A 24598-nucleotide genomic window follows, 5' to 3' on the forward strand; every position below is an offset into this window, starting at 1 on the left:
AGGGGACATCACTCCATCTGCACGGGGCACAGCCTCAGACCCACTCTGCATCCACCATGGATGGAAGTCTACGTGGAAGTGAAGCATTACATCTGAATTCAGCATTATGTGATGATGAAGTCCACAAATTCAAACCAACATCATTAAGAGTAAAGCACTTCAGTTAATTACCTTCATTATCCAAATACAGATCTTATCTGATCTCACTTGTTAACTTACTATCTCTCTGTTTATGATGGCCTTTCTCCACTTCTTCTCCATGCTCTTCTTAACCTCACCTCCCTATTTTGAAGCTTTTTGCTGGCTTTCCCCTCATCTTCCACAGCAAGTTCGGTCTCACTGTTTTCCCAACCTGAAGGCTTTAACTTGAACTGTTTCTAGACCTGCTCATCAACCTTGTTTGCATGTAGTCCCTGCCTCTTTTCAGGCTTTCAGACTGACTGTCCATTTTTCTCTCCCACCTTCATATTTTCTTTCATTTTGTCCTGATAGTAAAACCTCCTTTGGCTCTTCCTGTTCCATCAGGTTATCTCCTGCTCAGCATTTGATCTCCTACGTAACTAACAAGCGAAAAAATCAATAGCTACAGTCTGGAGAGGAAAAGGCTACGGAAGGAAATAAAGATGATAATAAAAATGATCAAACATACTGAGGCATAGTATTTGTCTGCCGTATGTCACATTGGTACGCTATGCCTCCTGGAACGTGAGCAAGATCTACACAGCAGAGGCCTGCATGTATGTGCAAGGAGCTCCTCACCAAAAATCAAACACAAGAAGGGATGCACACAAGAGATGGAAGAAGGGACAGATGGCCCAGGACAGAGGGACACAGCCTGAGCATGCAGGGATGGGTTAGAAGAGCCAAAGACCACCTGGAGTTGAATCTAGCAAGGAATGTGAAGGACAACAAGAAGGGCTTCTCCAAGTATGTCAGCAACAAAAGGAAGAGTAGGGAAAATGTGGGCCCACTGCTGAATGAGGCAGGCGACCTGATGATACAGGACACTGAGAAGGCTGAGGTACTGAACATTTTCTCCACCTCAGTCTTTACTGGTAAGACAGGCCTTCAGGCCAGTGGGAAAGTCTGAAGTGGAGAAGATTTACCCTTGAAGGAGAAGGATCAAGCTAGGGAATATTTAAACAAACTGGTTGTACACAAACCCATAGGACCTGACAGGATGCACCGACTGAGGTGCTGAGGGAGCTGGCCAATGTCACTTCAAGGCCACTCTTAATTATCTCTGAAAGGTTCCTGAGACTGAGGGAAGTTCCCGAAGATTGCATGAAAGTCTATGACACTCCTATCTTCAAAAAGGGCAGGAAGGAAGGTCTGAGGAATGACAGGTTGGTCAACCTCACCTCAGTGCCTGGGAAAGCAGTCAAGTTCCTGAAAACCGTCTCCAAACACATGAAAGCCAAGAAGGTGATGAGGAGTAGTCAGCATAGATTTATGAAGGGGAAATTCAGTCAGTGCTTAACCAACCTGACAGCCTTCTACGATGAAACTGGCTTTGTGGGTGAGGGGAGAGCAATGGGTGTTGTTCCCGTTGACTTCAGAAAGGTTTTCAACACTGTCTCCCATTTCATCCTCATAGACAAACTTATTTCATATGGGCTAAACAGGAAACACTGAGATGGACTGAAAATTGCCTCAACTCCCAGGCTCAAAGGGTTGTGATCAGCAACACAAAGTCCAGCTGGTGGCCAGTCACTAGTGATATAAAACTTGGAGGAGTGAATGATACACAAAATAGATGTGCTGCCACTCACAGGGACCTGGAAAGGCTGGAAAAATGGGCACAAAGGAACCTCTTTAAGTTCAACGAAGAGAAATACCAAGTCCTGCACCTGGGGAGAAACAACCCCAGACACCAGTACAGGCTGGGGGCCACCAAGACTTGGCAGAAAAGGCCCTCAAGGTCCTGCTGGACACCAAGTTCAACATAAGCCAGCAGTGCGCCCTCACACCAAAGGCAGCTGACAGCATTCTGGGCTGCATTAGGAAGAGCATCACCAGCAGGTGTAGGGATGTGATCCTTCCCCTCTACTCAGCACTGGTGAGGCCACATATGGAGTGCTATGTCCAGGTCTGGGCGCCCCAGTACAAGAAAGACATGGACATACTAGTAAACAGTCCCTTAATCATCCCCAAAGATGATTAAGGGACTGAAGCACCACTTATATGAGAAAAGGCTGAGAGAACTGGGACTGTTCAGCCTGGAGAAGAGAAGATGCAGGGGAATCTCATAGGTGGATATAAATACCTGACAGGGGAATAAAGATGGAGCCAGGTTCTTCTCATCAGTGCCCAGTGACAGGACAAGAGGCAATGGGGACAAATGTACATACAAGAAACTCCATTTAAATGTAAGGATTTATTTTTTTTTTTTTTTTTTTTTTTTTACTGTAAGCATGATTTAACCATGGAGCAGGTTGTCAACAGAAGTTGTGGAGTCTCCATGCTTGGAGACTTTCAAAAGCTGATTAGGCAGGTCCTGGACAATCTGGTCTAGCTCACCTGGTTTGAGCAGGGGGATTGGACTAGGTGATCTCCAGAAGTCCTTTCCAACACCAACTATGAATTCACATTTTAATTTAGGTTGTACATACTTCAGTGACTTTTTATGCTCTCTGATGAACCATATGAATATTTGGAGCTCCCTGAGTACAGTGATAGATGACACCGTCTTCTAATACACTTCACATTTAAGCTATACACTGTCTATAGCCTCTTTCACAGTGTCTTTTCCATTTCTTTTTACTTCAAATGATGAGGTCACCTAAAATGTTTGAGTAAAAAGCCCTAAACTTCAGTGTACAGAAATACAGACAGGGCATTTTCTACAAGGTCACAGATTGCAGAATTCATTGACCTTCAATGATCTTATAAGGTTTGCCTACAGTGCTCTAACCCTATCCACAACGCTCACCTATACGAGCACCTCTGGACCAGAGCAATGCAGCCAGCTCCCCCAGGAAGGAAAATGTCTCGGACAATTTCAACCTGGGAGCAACCTGCAAGTGAACCCTACAGGGAAGCATTTCCGCCTTACTTCTGCTCTCTAGATCCAACTGAGTATTCTCAGTTGTTCATGGGTGGCCTTGCAGGCATATGTCTTTTCTATCACTTTTTTGTTGTTATTGCCATTCCGGTGATTTTTCATTCGCTCTGATTGTTTCCAATCTATATTAAACAAAAAATAGTTGGATTGTAAAGAATCTTTCCTGTTTGGTAGTCTAAACAAGCCATTAAAATATTTTGTACGTCTTTTTCTGCAAAAAGTTACCCTGAATTACAGGTCCCTGCCTTCTTCTCTGTGGCATTAGAATGCTAACATTTCAATTCTGTGTTTCCAAAGATGCCTCATATTGCTTTGAGGCTAATGCAACTCCAATTACAGCTTATTTAAAATCACAGGATATATATCCAATCATTACTGAAGTGCAAAAAAATTAATCCCCTCATCTCTCTCCTTTCTTCTTTAGTATACTGCCTAGAAATATTACATTCTCAAAATGGACAATAAATATTGCACAATAGAAGCTAATTAGAAAAAAACCTCCACAATCTCCTTTGCTTTAATTTCCAGATGGTATTCAATTTCTACAAGCACAGGAAAGTTTAACTAAAAATCATCCAATTTGAAACAGAGACTGGGGATACTATAAGAACATTAAAACTTAAGGAATGTTCTTCGGTTTAGAGGTTTGCTTTCTTGCATAACTTACCCTTTGTGCCTCAAAAAGTCTGGTCTTTGCTAATTTGCTAAGTACAATAGCTTGGGGTAGTTATATACTGTACTGTATTGTGTTTCTGGTAGGCTTTTTACCCAGAGAATAACTGTATTGTCTGTAACTATTGTATGCACTGCCCACAAGTCCACAAACCACATCTGCTTAATTATTCGTCCACTGCCAGCAATGAGGACAATGATTCTTTGATTTGCTGCCAGCAACTTTGTCTCCCAAGTCAGATCCTGCCTGCTCGATTTATTTAACTTTTATCAATACCACTCTATTTACATTTAACAACCTTCCTGGTAGCAGCCGTAAGAGAGATCCAATACTGGTTAAATGGATGGGCTGACTTGTCTGAACAGTTTTAAGTAAGAGCTTAAAATACCCAATAATAGAAAGTCCTCAAATCTCCTTTCTTCTGACTACAGTTACTATGCTGCTTCTTAATGATTCCCATTTTAGTTTTCTGCTTTAAACCCTGTGATTCAACTAACTTGCCTGTGACAGTGGGAGAGGCAAGAAAAGTCTCTAGGTGTGAGATTCATCTAACCAAAGTTCAAAAAGATATAGTCAACACTTTTTAGTCAGTGGGGATAGACGTTTATCTATAGAACACAGTTCTTTCTCATCCACAGACAGGTACTAATGATAGATCAGATGAATGTGCTGGGTTTTTCCAGTACCTATAAAGTGAGACCAAGGTGGCTAGGCTAGGCTCAGATATCTAACTGTCTGACATCTAAGGTGGGGTCAGTTGAATCTTAACACAGGTTTCTTTTCTACTACCAATCTCTGAGGCAAAAGCTCTCTCTTTGCTTTTCTTCCTTTTCTTCCAAATTTCCACATGTATATCTGTCATCAAAGAGCTAAAACAGCATCTGTGCCCCTATTTTCCAGGGGACATTGAAGTTTATCAGTTTTGTTTCTGTTTGGAAATACTAGGGGCAAATTTAACATATAATCAAGGCAGAGAACAGAAGTGGTATAGAGTGTCATTTGCTTCACTGTCTTGGATAGAAATACAGCATTAAAATAAGGGCATAAAAGAAAAAAAGTGCTTCCTCCCATCAAGCAATAGTAATAATTTTATAAATTCTTATCTTCTATCAAAAAAAAAAAAAGAAAAAAAGAGGCAAAAGAGAAAAGAAAGTATAAGCAAACAGCATTAAATTGAAGCAAAATAGGCATCAAAGAGCTTCTGTCAAAAAAAGGCAGCCATATATGCCAGCACTTACCATCACAGTCGCAGCTGCCGCAGCTGCCTGGGCTGCCACCGCAGCCTGGTTGGCTTGGTGTTGCGCCGCTTTGATTTTGGCCTGCAAATGTGCAGGAGGGTGAAAATACTTGCATTTCTCCCTCATGCAACGACCTTTTATGTAATCCATACACACGGTTACGGTGTTGTCGTTTGTGTCAATCATTGTGCTGTCTGCCGGGTGCGCAAAGCGGCAATCAGTCTCTCCACGCGCACAGTTTCCCCGCTGGAACTCCCTGCACACCTACGTGCAAAACAACACGCGTTGCAGGGGAAGAGCTCGGCGCAATGCAAAAGGGCAGGGAGAGCCCCGCAACCCCAAAAGACAGACCTGCCCCCTTCCCCGGTTAGTTCAAGTTTTTCAGCAAATTCAATTTAATAAACCCTTCATCTTCTGGGAGAGGGAAATGCATCTATTTCACCCTCACATGTTTGGCTCCTCAGGTAGCTCTGCGGTACGGTGGCTAAATGAACTTGACATGCAACAGAAGCATTCCCAAATGCCTTTCCTTTTTTCTGTCTAGAAAACACCTGGGAAGGATACTTACTGAAGTAACTGCCCTTGCAAAACTAGCTGGGAATCAACAACATATTCAGTCCCTTTCTGACTACACTTTATATTCTTGCAGGTCTAGTAGGGAAGAAGTTCCTCTTGCTGAGACCTGGGGAAAATATGCGTCAGATGCCCTCTATTTTTTAGGGAGTCTACAAACAAAATGGAGAGGCTCCTTAAAAATAATGAAGACGTTGATTTTCCCAAGAAGAAACATGCTCTAGACACTAGTGCTTAGGCTTTTGGGAAAGGATATTAATTTCTGCAAGAGCCGTTTGGCCTTCTTGTGTACTTGGTCACAGATTCCACTGAGCCCAGTCATGTGGGGATCCACCAACACCAGGGAGGCTCTGCACATAGCTGGGGGCTTGCCCCTTCAGCCTGATGCAGGGTTGGTAACATTCGAGATCTCCATTTGTAGCTCAAGGCTGAAGGGCTATACCACTCCCCTAATATCCACCTATAAGGCTATAAAATCCCCTAATATCAAGGCATAGAAACCTGGATAGAATCAATACCGCAATAAAAATATGCTTGTTAGATATTTCAGCGAGGCATACCTTTACAGTCATGTATACTTGAGGTATTTTGGAAGAGATTAACTTTACCAAAGATTAAAATTCATGTTGATGTCTGTGTATTAAATTTGAGCAAACACACTACCTTAAAAAAAAAGGTGTTTAATTACCACTGGCTGCAAGTGTAGAAATCCTGTCTGATTACAAGGTCTTTATTTGTAACAACTAAATTTAAGCATCGTTTCTAAAACAATAAAGTTTTTCCCTCTAGGATCTTTCACACAGCCTAACAGAGGATTGCATTTCTAGTTACAGCGGTGTCTACAGTACCTCCAGTTTATCAGTCCTGAGAAGTTTCTGGGTAGCAGTTGAACCGGGGACTGAAACCGGTGGACTTCCAGGAACAATGACAGGCGGCGTGGGTAGGATCTCAGTCGGGACTAAGCCAACTCCCGGTGTTACTGGCGTTAGGTAAGGAGCAAAGCTAATAGCCGTGTTCGTTCCTATTGTGGGACCCACTGGAAATGTGGGCTGAAAAAGGAAAACACAGACCAAGATGAAAAAAAACAACCCCTTAATCAAGAGCTTACTAGTTGTCTTTTGTGTGTTCTTTCTGGCACTGATTCATTTTCTTAATGAAAAAATTTCAAACAGCTGGCAAAACACACGGCATACTCTCTTCTTCTAATCAGGTAACACATTCCAGCAGCATATGAAAAACCGCCTTTGTAGCTCTATTACTAGAAAAGAGGTTGCTGATGCAAAGGAAGTTGTACTTTGAACCTGAATCTCTACAGAGGTCCAGCTTACATTGCAGGCTTATTTACACATCTAAACGTAGAAATAACATAGACTTTATTGCTTTTTCTCAATACTTGTTTTCCTTGGGAAAACAGGCTATTTTTCAAAGTACCAGATTTCATAGGTGAAGCATTATTAACTATATTTAAGCCATATTTCTAATAGGCGTATATATAATGAACTCTTTGGCATGTAACTTCCATCTGTTTGCATGCTGTATTTTGCCACCTCCTGCAATTATACGTTACTATGGCTCACACATCAAAAAACCTCACCTTTGCAAATGTTTGTGTGCTCAGCTGTCACCAGTGGCAAGCAGAATAAATATTATAATCTCAGCTGGACACAATATTTAGAAAGGGATTATTCAGGCTTAGCTAGAGTTCATCTTACGAAAAAGTTTGATTGGAAGGAATGATATGGGTCTAAAAATCTGTTTCATGTCTTCCTACAGCAAGTCAGTGAAGTCACAAGCACAAGAAAGAGCACTTGTGTGATGCTAAAACACCACCCTACCAAGGCAGAATGGTGGGTTTGTTACTGCCAGCCCCGTGGAGGGTGGAGGCAGAACATCACCATGGTCAGACCACGGTCAGACCTGGAAAGTGCTTTAGTTCTGCAGAGCTGATGTTTACCCCAGAGACTGAAGCTATAATTATAAAGGAGAAAAAACTATGCAGAAAAACAGGACACATCTCAGATTAGCCTTCTCAGAAATTAAGTTCCCAAAGAAGCCGGCAGCTAGAAATGAACCATACAACAACAGAACACTAAGGAAAGACTTAAAAACGCTTAACGAAGGGGGAGTGTCTTTCTCATCAAGGCAGCCTGCATGGCCTTTGTTGGTGAAGGAATGCCAGCCATGCACAGTATATAGAAAATATGCAAAGAGAAAGCATAGGAGCTAGAAGGCTTATTTCTGGTTTGGTTTTGTGTTTTTTTGTCTTTGGAATCAATTACCAAATTATAAATGAACGTGAGTTAGTACTAAGAAGGTGCTCTGAGCAGCAGATTAGCCAGGATATCCAACTGTAAAGAAATGGCATCTACCTGCCCTAGAGAGTTAAAAGTAAATAATGCTCTGTTTTTATCAGAGATGAAAACTGCTTGATATCAAACAGCCCAGTTTATATGTCAAGAGCGAGTGAAATTCTTTGGAGCATAGTAACAAACATTTATATGAAACAACGGTTCAACTATGTTGAGGACAATATGTGTTATGTGAAATATAAATAACAGCTTTGTATCAGATATAATTTTAAGAATAAATCCACATGTCAAATGACTTCTATGGAATTTTCTTTCAGTTTTTATCCATTTGGTCAAGACTGAGTCATCTTAGTCTGTCAATTTATGCAAGATGAAGAAATAAAACCCAGTACTTTTATCACAGCAATCAGTACAGCAGGCATTACGTCAATGAAACTCTGAAGTTCTAATGATGAAATGGGTGAGTAGAAAAAAAGTGTAATTTTGACACTTCAATTTTTCTCATAATACTAAGAGATGGAATCTATTACTTCATCAAAACTTTTTCTGGTGAAAACTCACGCAGTAAAAAACCAGGAAATATCAAAACATATTATGTGCCAGTATACCAAGATACATTTCAATGAACATGAAATTCAGGGACTCCTGACACCCAAATTTTGTTCATGCCTCCCACCCTACAGCAGATATTTCATGTGTAAAAACTCATTTGAAAAGGGGATCTGGAGTGAGCTTCCTGTGACCAAATACAGATGTCTTCCTCTGAGATGCTTACACTTGGCTCCTGTGGTAGCCGTGGAAAGACAAAGGCACTTAAAAAAACAAATAATCTAACCCAAATGCAAACGTTTGAAACAAGCCAAGCAAATAGTAATTAGAAGTGCCTATGTCTTTTGATAAACTATAAATGGACCTTGGAAGCCCAATGCAGAAGTTGATGCCAACACTCCAGATGCCTCAAGTTAGCGAAAGAAATCCCACTCCAGTGGGATGCCTTACACTAGGCATTCAGATTGAGAAAACATCATTAGCAGTCATGTGTGAAAAGTTTAATTCAGATTACTTGCCTAACCACGCTTTGGAAGTCTGGTACAATGAGAAGCTCAAGTGCAAAGGCAGCCCAGAGCAACTGATCATTTTAATGTATATCCAAAGGTGTTGCTCATGCATGCAAGGCTATAGTTTTATGTCACCTTCTGGATTTGAAGTGTTCCAGGCACCGTATGCATTACCTTAAAATAAAACATGGAATTTCTAAAGTGCATGCATCAGCAATGTCTTATTCTGGGACACTTCAGATTTCAAGAGAGTAAGAAAATGCTACCCAGAATGACAGTAACTTTTGTTCCTGGTACTGGGATTAAATACTATTTAAAGCCATTCAAACCCATAGACTCCTGAGAAACTCTGCATTCCTACTCAAATAGCTTACTAGCAAATTATTATTATACAGATTTTCACCTCCAGAAGTAGTATGGATAAAAACCTTGCAAATATAGATTGAACCTGACATGAACAGAATGAAGGAAAAAAAAAAAAAACCAACCAGGAAAAACATGCAAATTATTCTGGGATAAAAAAATAGATCAAATCTACAGCAACACTCCATTATATCTTCAAATGTAAATATAAATGAACATATCTCTAGCATCTCAGCAATTCCTTAAGTCAACAGATGAGGACTATTTTTATTGTTACTAGTTTAGAGTACTTTTGCAGGTCAGTATAGTCTTCTACTTCAACTTTACTTACCATTAACACCATCAGAGAAATATACTTACCACTGGCTGTAGTGGTGTCCCTGGAAACATGAACTGCATTTGCTGGGCAAGCATTGCTGCTGCAGTTTTTTGTTGGATTAAGTTGTTTCTGCCATTGATTTCCAGTTGAGTTTTTAAATGTGTTGGTGGATGAAGGTACTTGCAGTTCTCCCTTGTACAACGACCCTGGAAAAAGAAGTCACACTAATTGGTCTGCTGCTTTTGATGATAGTTTAATGCCTTCAAGCAAAATATTACACTATAAACTAAGCAATAACTAATGAAATACAGGGTGTTTCCTGGGAACTATGTAGCAGACTGGGAGGAGCTGATGGCCTTGAGCTCTGCCTCAGCCCACTACCTCTGATTGATCATTAAGGCTATTAGCCATGAAGGAAAAAAAGAGAAGGACTTTGAAACAGCATTTTCATTGTTAAGTATAGATTACTGCTATACACTTAATACTGAGTATTATCCAGACTGCCTGAACTGCCTCTCATGGTATCTTGGCTAGAGTATCTGGTGTTACCATAACATAAATGTCTTTTATAAATTACATTACATTATGAATAACAAATTTAAACCTTCTTTAAAGAGAAACACAGCTTTTAAGTACATTATATTAAAAAATAATTGTGTGTCCACAGCAGTAAGGATCTAAAGTGGCTGCTCTCTACTTGTATTCTCTCATATGTTCACCCTCATTCCAGTTCACTGCCTTCTGGCCTCCTGTTTTTATTACATCAGCACTACTTCGAACTATTTCGATTCAAGTATAAAAGAACAGAAGTCAAGCTGGTACTTTCACAGCCTAAATTTAGAAGCAGTGCATGGAGCTAAATCTGAAGGTACACAGCAAAAGGAGAGCTCCTGGTCAACCTGAAAGCAGGAATTTTTAGACAGTTATGAGACAATAGAGACAATAAAAATATGGGTGGGCAGTCACCTCTGAGGTGGCTTGTGCTGGAGAGGATGGACATGGAACTCACATCTACAAGCAGTACATCCTGACCAAAAGATAGGTAGTGCAGCATAAGATGTGCTGATACATTTTCCCCCAGAAAGGGAAATCGTAGGGTGCATCAGCAGGTTGTGCAGCTTGCAGGAGGGGACTTGCTGAGATCAGAAGCTCCTCGATGACACGGCTCACAAACAGTCACAAAATTTTAGGAGCTGTGACCAGAGGACCTAGAGCATTAGACAAACTGCATTTGACACACTCAACTTGTAGAAGGTAAGTTTCCAAATTGAGGTATTTTTTAAAAGCGCTTTTTAAACTTTCCATTCCCTTGTATAAAGGCTTTACAATTTGTATCCAAGCAGGAATATCCTCCTATAGCCAAGAAAACATTAAGATCCCTATGCAAGAACATCACACCATACACACGTACACTCTGTGTATGCATACACACACATGCACACTGCTACAAAACCTTTAATACACTTCAAATGTCCCAGAACAACAGTGTTAATGTTGTATTTTTTACTCAGACACTTAAACACTGCTGATTCTGCCTCTAATCTGCTGTAAGGATGTAATAAGCACCTACACAGGAGTGAGTTAAACATGTTCAGGAAGGTTCTCCTGCACGGAGACTGACAGGAATGCAAACAGCTATTGCCACACTATGAAACTATTGAGAACAGCCCTTTCCTGAACTGCACCTGGCCACTACTTGGGAGCATGCTAAATGGCAGAGGCCAGAAGAGTTCAAGCAAGCTAAAAATTGAAGAAAAAAACCTGGTCTTGGCACTCAGGAACACTTCTTGGTGCTGTTTTAACCTGCTAGTATAGATGCAGCCATTTTCAGGACATCATGCCTTCCTTCTGACTTCTGTTGTGCAAGTCACTAATGTTTTCTGGAACATTACTCTGTCAGCTGGCATGAGCAGAACCAGAAATAGTCATGATTTGATGGACACAGAAGAAGGCTGGCTCTTCCATTCGAGGAGAACAAGGCCATTGCCTTCATAATGTTAAATTGGAGCATGCTCAGTGCAGGCAATGAGCAAATGCTTTTATGCTGGCTGATGAGGCCAACTGATTAAGACATTTTAAACTGAGATCTCTTTAACCTTAATCTAGTCTGTAAATGAATGGTTCATACAGCAAATCTGAAAATTAAAACAGCAAAATCAAATCAAACCACTCTACCTGATGGAAATACCTGCCTATGGAAACAGAAGTGCTGCTCAAATAAGGATTGAGAGCAACTCTCAATCACAGTGGCTTTTGAAGTACCTTAAGCCTGGAAAGTGCCTTCAGTCAGCCCTCCAGTCTTACCTCTGAAAGCACATGGCTACTATATACCATCACTTCAAGCTCTGCAAAGCAACCCACAGTGCACAAAAGACTGGTTATTTCAGAAAACTTTCTAAAATAATCCAACTGTACAAAAATGTACTGTCCTCTCTAAACTTATCCATGTCTGTGCCTCATTTACTAGTTTTTTGAGCTCCTGGTTAGCAATGAATGTACTATAAAAGAGCTGTGTGGCCCCGTCACACTACTACAGAAAGTGCTGTAAACAGATCAAGCCTTGTTGAAATTAAATGACCCAAAATAAACCGCAGTGGAATGAGCACTGAAAATAGTGAGCAGATTAATCCAGCCCTAGCTACCAAAATTAAATAAATTCTGTGACCAGCTTACATTTTTTGGACCTACAATGGTTGTGGGAGAACGCCTATAAGCAACTTTTCATTCCTTTTTTAACAAATGTTCCGTGTCCCACTGAACTCCTGATGAGATTAGTTTCAGAGAGGAACCGTGCTGATTCTCAACTACCGATCATTGCAAGAACAAAAATTCAAACTTGTAATGTCATCTCAGTCTAATGAGACCCTGGATGTTTCTGTTTATTAAAAAAATCAAATATGAAGTCCAACTGAGATGACAGCATATATCCACCACACAGCAGAACAGGCAACTATACACAACGTACAGGGGTATTCAACATGTTGGCTGGGTTAACATCTATAGTAAGAGTCCACTTTGGATTCTTGCAAAAAACTACTATGCTAGCAGGCCACCTCATTACAAATACCGAGACAAAACCGAGTGCTTTGACTTGTAGGATGCATCAGTATCAAGCCTCTGGAGTGAGGCTTGGTTCACCACAGCTCTTAAAACCACAGCAGTTCAGGAGCTGCTCCCCAGTCCCCTCCGGAGCATGGCAGCACAAACTCTGTCAGCAGAATGAGGCAGGCAGCAGGGAAAATAATTGCTTCATACAACTTTTAACCTGCTCCCACATATGAGTCAAGAGTCCTGAAACTGAGGGCGCCAACAGATTGGTTTGAAACTTGGTCCCTAGAAGCTCCTGTCACCCGTGAAGCGAAGGTTATCAACAAGCACATCATAAGCTGTTGTGTATTTCACATGCAAATTCACCCAAAAAAGTCAGTTTCAATGAGCTGTCTCCTTATCTGCAATGGATAGTAACAATGAACAGACATCAGATTAAATTCCCAGCACTCTGTTACTCCCCTCATCTTGCAAGGATGGTACCTACCTCTAACCTTTCATTTCTCTGCCTTTGCCCTCTACAGCTAGCCTACCCTAATGCATAGAGCCACATTTCAGGCAGGTAATGGAAAATTTTAGCAGAAAACCTACTTTTCTACCGCTAATTATCCAGACTGGGAACATGCTGTGGCTCGCATCGGGGGTGTGCCACAGGCTTCATTCCAGTAAAGAAGTAGGAGAAGGAAAGCATGCACCAAGGAGCTGGGAACTCAAAGGACTCCAGTGAGCATCAATCACCCAGGCACAGCAACAAGAGGCTCCACTTCTGCAGGGACAAAGGTCTTGGGAGCTGCTACCTGGCTGGCTTAATATCAAAACCACATCCCTTAAGCCATGCCACACCACTGATGTTTTTTTAAAATCAATCGATTTCCCTATTAAGAACTATAGGTAGTCAGCCTAAAATCAGTGGCACAAGACAGCCCACAGGCTGGAGTATATTAAAAAGCTAGGTATGTGCTAAGAATTATGATTTTAAAATAAGCAAAATGAGGCGAATGCAAAGTAACACCCTGTAACTTTGCATATTAAAATACTAAGAACCCATTTCCTGTCTACAAGTTGTATGGCCAGCCACATTTCTGTCTTTAATATTTTATAAATCCACAGCTTTCCTCAGTATTTTACTACTGCTCTAATAGTAACAACAATAATAATAATTCATCCAGGCTTAGACTGGGAATTGCTTATGCATAATAATGAGTTAGTTTTTGCTTACTAAAATTATGTTTCTCTTTCATAAAAAAAAGATGTTTGAATTAAATTTTTTTCTTTAAAAAGGCAAAACAATGTTTCTTTCACCTCTTAAGGCGAGAATCAACCAATGCATCCACGAGCATTTCGCTCAGGTACTGAATTGACTAACTCATCTACAAGCGTTTTGCTCAGATACTGAGTTCTGCTTTTAAGATGGGGGTCAATACATATTCTTAGCATGCTTACTATAAAAGTCCCACTAGTGAATATAACAGCCCCAATCTATACAGTCAATCTAGAACTGCTGTAAGACTCTCTTCTGCAGCACAGTGTGGTGGGCTTTTTTTGGCAGAAGGAGAGGCTAATTCAGGTTGGAAGGGGCCTCAAGAGGTCCGCAGTCCAACCTGCTCAGAGCAGGGTCAGCCCTGGGATCAGCCCATGTTGCTCCAGCCAGGTCTTGGAAACCCCCACGGGTGGAGCCTGCACAACCTCTCTGAGCAATCAGATCTACTGCTTGGCTGTCATCATGATGAAGACGATTTTGCTTATATTCAGTCTGAACCCATCCAGTTTCCACTTACACTGGCTGCCTCATGTCCTCCCACCATGTACAGCTGTGAGGACCTGGGCTGCACCTTTGGACAACCTCCTTGTCCTTGAAGGCTGCTCTTACAGGAGGAGCACCACCACGCAACATCGTCGTGTTGTCTTCTGTTAGTGTGGCTGTCTCAGGTTTGAGCCCTGAGGGATACGTGTTATTTTTTTAAACCATACCAGCTAAATTAAGACTCCCTCTATGCTTTACCTCATACTTTGGGAAGGCAGCAGCCATGGTTACCTGCCATCCTATCAAAGCAGCAGTGTTATCCATCATCAAACCAAGAAAATTATTTACATTTTCCTTAAATAGTTGAAATGGGGAAAGTCCAGCTTGAAGCTGGGCATATAAATCCAAAGTTAATTGAGGCAATTTATTGATACTATTAACGGGAAATAACAGAGCATGCCTCCCCCACCTCACAGCATAGCCTAACATCTGACATGGGACACCCCATCACCTTTAAAAGACAGGTTATCCAATGAGGAGCAGAAACAGGGAGGCCTACTTCCTTGCAGGCATCTGTCCCTTGTTCCTAACCTCGCTCCCCAGGGTGCTTCCAGCTCCTCCTACCCACCTCTGTTCTCTCTAAACTCGCAGCTTCCTCCTGTACCCCACCTCCCTCCTTCCTTCTCCCCACCTCTCCTAACTATAGACCAGGAAACAACTCACACGATAAATATAACTTGCTCAAGCTGTGCATGTCCTGAAGGGCCAGCCAAAATGTGCACGCGGCTGGCAGACCACGCTCGGGAGTGGCTCAGTGCATGCTCTAGCCTTTTCCTTAACGGGGCAGTAATTTGGATCTTCCTCTTCAACCCAGGCACTGATTTTTGCATAACCAGTAAGAACTTTGCAGTATGTCTTTAAGATATCTGCTTCTAGCAACTTTGCTTGAAATTGGCCAGGGTGTTCAAAAGTTATTAGGGTGCCACGATGATGCTGGCAAAAATACGGATAGTGCAATTATGCAAAACTTGTTTCCTTAAGAAAACAAGCTAAAACTAACAAATGTAGATGAAATTGTATGATCTCTCAGGATTAAATATGCAGTCTTATGGAAAAAAAATAAAATATATGACTTCCAAGACATAAATGGTTTTACAAGGCATCTGAGCAATTGGCTCTACAAGGACAAAAAGATTTTCTGCTTTCCAGCTAGAAACTCTGAGATCCAAATATTTGCTGGAGGTAGAAAAGACACACCAAAACAAATATTTATTTAAAAAAAAATAATAATCACCTGATGCCACAACCAACTCTCCTACTGGAAAAAAATTTTTGCAATTTTCTGTATCATGCAGGTTCAGCAAATTAGCACGTGCTTCTGAAGATCAGATCACACTTTGATAAATTAACACACTTGTAATTGCGAGCATGCTGGTTAGCTAAACATCACCTGCTTGATATTGATATTAGATACCTGAAGATATTACATACTGTTCAAACCTTGGCAGAGCAAAAGCTAGCACAGGCCACTGTCTGGGGCAGTGGCAGCACACAGCAAGAATAGCCACAGAGACAGCAGTGTCAGCAGCTGCAGAGGTACCTAAGCCGTAAATACTCCTCTGGAAGTTTCTGACAAGAGCAGAAACTGTTTCTTCTCCTTTGGGATTCCTCCTCAGCAGCACCTCAGCAAATTCTACTTGGGAACATGTGTGGCCTCACCCAATCAATTTAACAATTTCACTATTGCATAAACCAGGAACTTTTCTCAATTCCAATAATCCTAGGCTCTCTGGGCCTAAAAACAGACCCAGTCAATAGAAGGGCAGGGTATTTTGAGATATTTAAGCTTCTGCTCCTGTCCATAGACATCCACACTAAATGTACCACCCCAAAACATACAGTTAAAATGTTATTTTTCAAATGCAGAAATACCAAAAAGGAAAAAAAAAAAATCATCTGAAGAAAACATTGACTGTGTATTCATATCCAGAGAGGGATGATTCCTCTTGTTCTACAGGACTTGCATTTATGCATTCCCCTATATATTTTAGTACATGAGAGCTCCGTCACCAACAGTACTTTCAACGCTCAAGGAAAACCACTACACTTCAGTTTGGACTAAGTTAAAAAGTATTTTCCATCTCACATCAAAACACGGGAATTCAATTTTCCTATGCAGGTCTATCTGCTTCCTAACTTCTCTCAGAAAGTGAAAAACCAGATGCCACGCCTCCATTAAAGTATTCCCTTTGCACTTGCTGTGAATACGTATCATCTCAAACAACCTGTAGGGCTACACATGTCCATAGAGTTAAGCATATGTGCAAGGACTTAGGGGATTTAGTTAAGCCTTAAGAATGGCTACTCATAGATTTTAAAAAATGTAACTCAGCATTTTATTTCTTCTTTAAGGTATACAAAAAAATCTTCAAACATTTTCTGAATTTTGCATAATTTCACATCGAGGGTATGTTGGCCTGCAAATACGCATGCTATGATGAAAACATGATTCCTTTAGCCCAAGTAGAATCGTATCTAATTTTATGGAAAGAAATGAGGATCAGAGTAAGATCCCCTTATCTTGAAAATGAGACATACTTGAACTATTTGAGGAAAAGAAAAATAATTTCAGAAGGACAAAACTGACTAGTAACAGAAATATTAAGCTTCTGATGGAGAGTTCAAACGCCTCACACTTCACTTGTTGCCACACACCTTACCAGCACAAAGACCTAAAGGAAAAAATGTCTTTCAGAAAACCACAAGCATCTCTTATATTACACTTGAAATATTTCAGCTGTTGCATCTGTTTTCTTGGAAAAAAACGCCCAAACAACACAATACCAAACAAAAACCACTAACAAAAACAACTTAGAAACTTCACTGAGATATTAATTCTGTATTTCTAAAGCTACCTTGCAAGTCCACCCACCAAAGTTAGTGAGTGTGCATACATATTTATATGCACCTACACACTTCCGTTTCAAGAAAAAGTAGAAGGCAAATTCACTTTCTTACTTTAAGTAGAAAAGGAAAAGAAGGCAAAAAATTCTCAGGTGACTTCAGCTTGATACAGTTTCCAACAAGCTAAGAAAACCCATTAGCTGCTCTTCTAATGATTTCAATTATTTGTAAGAAATGACAAGCTGGTAAAACGAAAATGATCATTTTATTCATAAAGTTAGAGAACAAGAACTGCCTGTAACAGACAGAAAAAATAGAAAAATATTGAAGAAAAATGGAAGTCTTACAAAAAGATGGAATGTCTAGATGATGTAAGAGTCTTAACTCTAAAGACTTAATAGGAGATATTTATTTAAATGGAAAAAGACAAAATGTTCTACTGAAGAGCACATTTGCAATGCACAAAGAGCTCAGAGTCTCTCAAGATGCTCTTTCAAACAAATGTTGAGAAGGATGGCTATAGAGAATGGTTTAATAATTTGCTTTCCAATATCAAGGGAAGTGTACTCAATATTAAATTGCACAGAAGAGAAAGAACTCAAGCAGTTATTGCAGACACCAAAAAAAAGACACTTATGAAATTGTAAGTCGTTTGACAAACATCCTCAAGATTACTCTAATAAGACAAAGAAAATTCAGACAAAGAAACAACAGTTTAAACTAATATAAACTTATTTTATTTCTGTGTTTACCGCCTTGAAAATAATTTGAGAATAATAGGGAAATAAAGATTATTTCTTCCCCTTTTCCCATTTTTCCCCCCTCACTGGCACTCAAAATCTAAACCACTTATTTTTATCTTAGCTTCATGTTTGGCTACCAGCATCAATCAGTACATCACAAGCAATTGTGGACAACCCTTGAAATAAATCTTCACTCTAACACGCACAGGCAACTTTCATGGAACGAGAGGCATCCAATGCATAGTATAGGGGAAGAGCCCTATGGAATGAACAGAAAGAAAGCAGAGGAAAGCATGACCTCGTTTAGTTAAAATTCCTTAAATATCTGATTTCTATTACCTGGGTGGTGAGACTCTTCACAGGATGCGAAGTCGCCTTGTGCAGGGCTCTAACAAAAAAACCAGCTACTCCCAGGGTAGGACTAGATGCAGCCAGCCATGTGACTCAAGATGGGTTGCAGTAGCAGAGCGGTGATTTAAACCCTCCAACTCTGCCTGTTTGGAGAAGTCAACATATTCGCAGATTCCCGTATTATAGAAAAAATGCCTAAAACCTTTATGGAGTCTCATGATACAGCGTTACACACAGTTAACTGATGCTTGGGCAGCTTTAATGCACCCACTCATCACAAGGATCAAGTGTTTTCGTGGAAGACAGAAGAGAGCTGTGCAAATTGCAGGTGAGATCACACAGTAACTCAAGGTGACACAGATTTTTTGCTGGTAAACAACATACTCCACCATTAAGTTTAACTTGACTGAACTGTAAAAGAAGTTAAGAGCTTGGAAAGAGGCAATTTTCTTCAAATTTTCTCAATATCTCAAAAGCAGACAAAAATAGCCATTCCAGAAGTAATGCCAGTAAAGGAAGGCAAGTTGTTTAACTGCAGGTCAGCTGGCAAGAGAAAAGGCAACAGTGGTGTAGCAGAAGACCAAGCAAGAAGATGTGCATAGCATGGTGCCACTTCCTGACATATCTCTTTCCTCACCTCCTTTACAATTCCTATAAAAGCCTTCAAGCAGACATATGCTGACTTTAATGCAAGCTTGTTCATATGAACCGGACTGAGATTAAACTCCCTTGGTTTGGAAATACCATTTTTCAGTGAAAACATAGGCAAAGACAACTGCAGAACTGACAGTCAAGCCCTGAGACACCTTATTTATCTCTTGGTGGCCTGTGAAGGAAAGCCACCATGTCTCAGCACAGGGACTACACCCTCCAAAGTCCATCCACACATTCTCCACCATAACCAGGCTAGAAAAGAAAGAGCAAGTAGTGAGGACAGGTCTTTGCTGCTGGGGTGCCCGTGAGCCCAAATGGTAAGCAGCCCAGCAAGGACCAGGCGATGGGCTGGTACACTGGCAATGGTTCCCTCAACACCACAGAGGGAATCTTAACATGCCTCAGAAAAAGCCATAAAATCAGTTACATGGCATCAAAAAGGAGCAGGAGACATGCCGTGGCAGTGAAGAGCCCAACTGACCGGATCAGAAGGAAATGGGAGGAGATCACTGTAAAACCAATCACATTAGCCTCTTATATCACCTGCCCGAGGGAGCCTTGAGAAGATGCTTCATTTGAGAGCTGTAGTGAAAGAAAAGAGATTTGGAAAAGGTCCATTATTTGGAAGAGTCCTACCATATGGAAAAGGTCATCAGCACAATGTAGCAAGTCCCTTACATATCAAGGGACCCCATGGGTGTGCTATGGAGAAGGGTGGACCCAACATACTGGGAACAAGTGACCACCTTGGCCACCACCATGCCATAGCCCCCAGCTCTTGAGCTGGATGCCCAGCAGCCATGAACTGCTACGGGGGTGACCTGATCTGCTGTCAGCAAGTCTCTTTGCTGTTCCTTGCAGGGACACTTTCACCCTGGCCAGGCCATCCTGCACCCATGTGTGCACTGAACAACATTCTGGGGCTCCCAGTCCAGCTGGGGCTTTGCTGGGCCTCTTTCTTCTTGGGGATTTCACACTTTCTTGACAAATCACTTTACAAAGTGAAAAAGCAAGGGCCGAGTTAGATACATGAATTGCCAAGGACACCTTATGTAATTGCAGAGGTGAAAAGTACACTGTCTTGTCCCTCTGCAGAGGAGGAGTGTTTACCCGCCTTCAGCCGCAGCACTGGAACCGCAGCTGCATTATTAATAAATCACTGGCTTCACTCTCGGGCCGAGCCAGCCAGGGCTCGCGTCTGACAGCAGCTCTCAACTCACTGGAAGGCTGTTGAAAACACACAGAAACTTCTGTCTTTTAGAAACTCCATGTATTTGGAACTGCATTAAAAAGCACAAATTAAAGAAAAAACTCCCCAACATTAAAGTATATTTGCATTTCCAAAGAAGAATTACATGTAAAATCCCCCGTATTATCTATAACTGCATGAGAAGCAGAAAACAAATTATCGAGATGAAAAGACACCATATCACTAAGGGACTACTTACAGAGAGCAAACAAATGTGCCCAATCTGAAAAGCCAAAGGTAAGCAGGCACCTTTCCTAGCCTTTTCTACACCCAATCCATGCTCCTCCTCTTCTGGGAACTGGTTTCTTAACATCAGTGATATGTTTCAGTTTCTATCTTTTCTTGCAGTCCAACACACCTTGGATTTCCCTCCTCAGGGAATGGGGAAACCAGCACTACCAGCAGGAGGGGCAGTGAGACCCCTGCTCTGAAGCAGCAGGACATGAGAGTTATCAGTGAGAAATACCCAGAGAATCAACAAACTAGACCAACTTAAAAAAAAAAAAGAGATGGGAGGAAGATGACAAGAGGTCCAGAAATTCAAGCAAGAGGAAAGAATGAAGCCCTGGCATCCCAGTAACCAAAAAAACACCTTTTCTCTTTGCTGAAGGGCTACCTGTCACCCTCTACCTGCTATTAGGAAGCTTCCAGAAGATCTAGCAAAAATAGCAAGACGTATAATGCAGTTACATTTATCTCAAATGGTAGCTTACAGAATTAAAGAGCCAAATCATGGTTATGAGAAAAGATAAGACACATTAGGATGTATTATTACCTTCCTTGAATTCATCTAAGTACTAGAATATGTGATTGTGGTCTTGAGAGTGCTTATAACTTTTCAGTGCTGTGTTGAAGGAGCAGATAATTATTTTCTTCCTTAAGACAGATTCAGCACGAACTAAATAAAGTTCTAGGTTAATCTCAAATTAAAATGCTGTCTCTAGGTTTTCCAAGGCATATATCTGTGCCTTTCAACGGAATCCCTACCATTTATTATACTGCAGCAACATTGTCAGTGTATTCCAATGTCCATGGTACCTGTCTTCATCACTGTCGTGAGTAGATGAAGTGATACCAACTTCAATTACATGACTGCATCTACTATTTTACACAGCCTTCTTACCCAGACAGAGAATAGGCAGTGGAATTGTATTTCTTTTAACTCTGACAGTCAGTGGGTAGCAGTACTCTAACACACGTTCATCTATCTCCTGGCCCGAATGCAAGATATTCACTTCCTTTTGGGCCTATCCATAGGGCTGGTTCTGTAAGATCACATTAGGAATGGCTCTTCTAAAATTATTGATGGATCTCTTGGTCTTCTTGTGAGATTAGACAGCATTACTCCCACTCTACACAGAATAAAGTGAGACCAAATATCGTTAAAGAGTTGAGAAGTGCCCACAGTTTTTGGCTGCACATCTCTGCCCTACTTCCACTTTGCCGTTGAATCCATGTGGCACATGCAGATGTTCCACTAGACTCCTACTGCTCTTGGGTTTGGGGAGTCCAACCACATAAGGGCTAGTGGTAAAGACACCAGTTTCAGGGACTCACTCACTAGTCTCCAGAGAAGCAACAAATGCCTGACCAGGAGGCCACTGTCTGCCTCGCTTGCTGCACCAGCACCCTTTGGATGGAGACCTGATCCCCCCACGTGCCATCCCTTCTCCAGAAAGCTGTCTGTGACATGCACCCCCTGAGGCAGAGGAAAATACAAGGCTGGAAGAGAGCACACACTAACGTTACCTGGACTGCACATCTCCAACACATTTTCCGCAGCTCTTGGCTCCCACCCAGTTCACCTGGGTGACCCAGCTCTCCTCTTACTCTACCTTTCCTCACCTTCGACACTGTCTCTTCCCTGCTCCCAGCACGTGACACCAGATGGAGTAAATGCAGACAGAACTGTTGCTCGGTCCTCAGTCTGAAGCCAGCTCAGTGCACACGGAGCCTGTCTGATCTGCACGCCAGCCCATGCACAGCCTCTGCTAGGCATGCATAGATGGTGAGTTTTCACACTTGTAAAATGACCAAGTTTGGGTGAAATTTCACAAAAATAGCATAAGGCAAATTACTGATATCAGAGCAATCCTTCTGCTCTGTTTCGAGCTTCAGCTGTAAACAATGAGAAATCAAGTTTATTATTGAACCAGTTTTAAGAAACACTTAAGAAGGAAAAACAAGGTATTTACGTCTCAGCTGTTTCTCAAAAACCGTTGATGTGTTTGACCAAAACTTTAAATAAACACTCTGAGTCAGTCACTCATATGCTTCAGCCCAGATAATTGCATTTTGAGAGATTTACAAACCACAGAAAAGGATAATATTGTTTGGAAAGTGGTGGGCAAGATTAAATCCAGGTGATGATGATGGCACACTGTTGGTAATAAAACACTCATGCGTGCCTCATCAACACACCCGACCAAAGGCTAATGATCACAGGAACTCCAAGCAGTTATGGGGAAATAGAAGTATTTAAACAGAATTACAGTAAACAAAACATTTAGTAACACGTTAAAAATGAAGTCTGCTGGATCATTTGTCCAGAAATACTTTAATGCAAGTAGTCATTACGTGTCCCAGCTGACGCACTCCACAGACAGAATAAAAGCTACCGAACAGCATTTTGGAGAATATAATGCCTATAAAGCATATAAACATCATTTCAAGGCAAATTCTTTGTTATATCTCAAATTGCATTGAAAGGGATCATTACTTGGAGCCATGTCTTTCCAGTGTCACAGCAAAGCCCTAGTGATCTATGCAGAAAGAAAAAAAGTCATGACCATCTGACTTGAACAAGGACTTCTCTGTTTTCTTCAGCATTTTGAGGGTGATATCTTCCCACCCTAACTCTTAACAGCTAAAAGAAGTTCAACAAGTATTGACAAGCTGTTACGAGATCTACTGTAAAATGTGCAAGCCCACTTGGATAAAGGAACCACCTTTGTGACTTGTTCTCCCTCCCCATTAAAGTTTCTACAACAGACAAGCAGGCTCCCCTGCAACAGTGACAAACTGACTGCTTTCAGTCTCTATCTCTCGGAAGTCTTCTGATTGGGTTTGCGTGGCAAGGTTTTGGTAGCAGGCAGGCTGCAGGGGTGGCTTCTGTGTGAAGCTGCTAGAAACGTTCCCCATGTCCAACACAGCCAGTGCCAGCTGGCTCCAAGACGGACGTGCTGCTGGCCAAGGCTGAGCCCCTTCAGCAATCATTGTAGCGTCTCTGGGATAACATATTTAAGAAGGGGGGAAAAATAAACATTGCAATTGCAGCTGGAGGGAAGACTGAGAATCAGTGAGAGAAACAACTCTGCAGACACCAGGTCAGTGAAGAAGGAGGGGGAGGAGGTGCTCCTGGTCCTGGAGCAGAGATTCCCCTGCAGCCCATGGTGAAGACCCTGGTGAGGCAGGTTGTGTCCCTGCAGCCCATGGAGGTTAACGGTGGAGCAGATATACACCTGCAGCCCATGGAGGACCCCACACCAGAGCAGGTGGATGCCCTGAAGGAGGCTGCGACCCCATGGGAAGCCTGCACTGGAGCAGGCTCCTGGCAGGGCCTGTGACCCATGGAAAGAGGAGCCCATGATGGAGCAGGTTTGCTGGCAGGACTTGTAACCCCATGGGGGACCCATGCTGGAGCAGTCTGTTCCTGAGGGACTGCACCCCATGGGAGGGACCCACACTGGAGCAGTGTGAAGAGCTGCAGCCCTGTAGGAAGGACTCACATTGGAGAAGTTTGAGAAGGACTGTCTCCTGTGGGAGGTACCCCACGCTGGAGCAGGGGAAGAGTTGAGGAGTCCTCCCCCTAAGGAGGAAGGAGCAGGAGAGACAATGGGTGATGAACTGACCGCAACCCCCATTCCCCAGTGCCAATTTGGGAGAAGAGGTCAAGAAAATCAGAAGTGAAGTTAAGTCTGGAAAGAAGGGAGGGGTGGGGGAAGGTGTTTTAAGATTTGGTTTTATTTCTCACTATCCTACTCTGGTAATATTAAACTAATTTCCCCAAGTCGAGTCTGTTTTGTCTGTGATGGTAATAGGTGAGTGATCTCTCCCTGTCCTTATGTCAACCCACAAGCCTTTCATTATCTTTTCTCTCCCCTGTCCAGTTGAGAAGGGGATTGATAGAGCGGCTTTGGTGGGCACCTGGTGTCCAGCCAGGGTCAACCCACCTCACCTTCACAGGTTTGGCACCACTCTCATCTGTTTCTCAGGAGAAACTAACACAGGGTCTGAAATACCGTTCTCCTAACAGGAACCAAAGTACCACATAATTTATGACTTTCTTTTGTGGGTAAAGTGTTTCCA

General features: G+C 41.9%; 1 protein-coding gene across 7 annotated transcripts in view; it reads right to left on the reverse strand.

The window, feature by feature from the left end:
* The window catches only part of MBNL2 (muscleblind like splicing regulator 2), a 111933-nt gene that overhangs the window by 25368 nt on the left and 61967 nt on the right, over positions 1-24598 (reverse strand). For all 7 annotated transcript variants that reach the window (XM_074815427.1, XM_074815425.1, XM_074815430.1 and 4 more), the window contains exons 3-5: positions 9639-9803; positions 6397-6597; positions 4976-5239 (exon numbers count right to left, since the gene is read on the reverse strand). In XM_074815427.1, coding sequence (XP_074671528.1) covers positions 4976-5239; positions 6397-6597; positions 9639-9803 — 630 coding nt within the window. The remainder of the gene's footprint in view (positions 1-4975; positions 5240-6396; positions 6598-9638; positions 9804-24598) is intronic.

The sequence above is a fragment of the Strix aluco genome, chromosome 2 (assembly GCF_031877795.1).
Source record: "Strix aluco isolate bStrAlu1 chromosome 2, bStrAlu1.hap1, whole genome shotgun sequence".
NCBI lineage: Eukaryota > Metazoa > Chordata > Aves > Strigiformes > Strigidae > Strix > Strix aluco.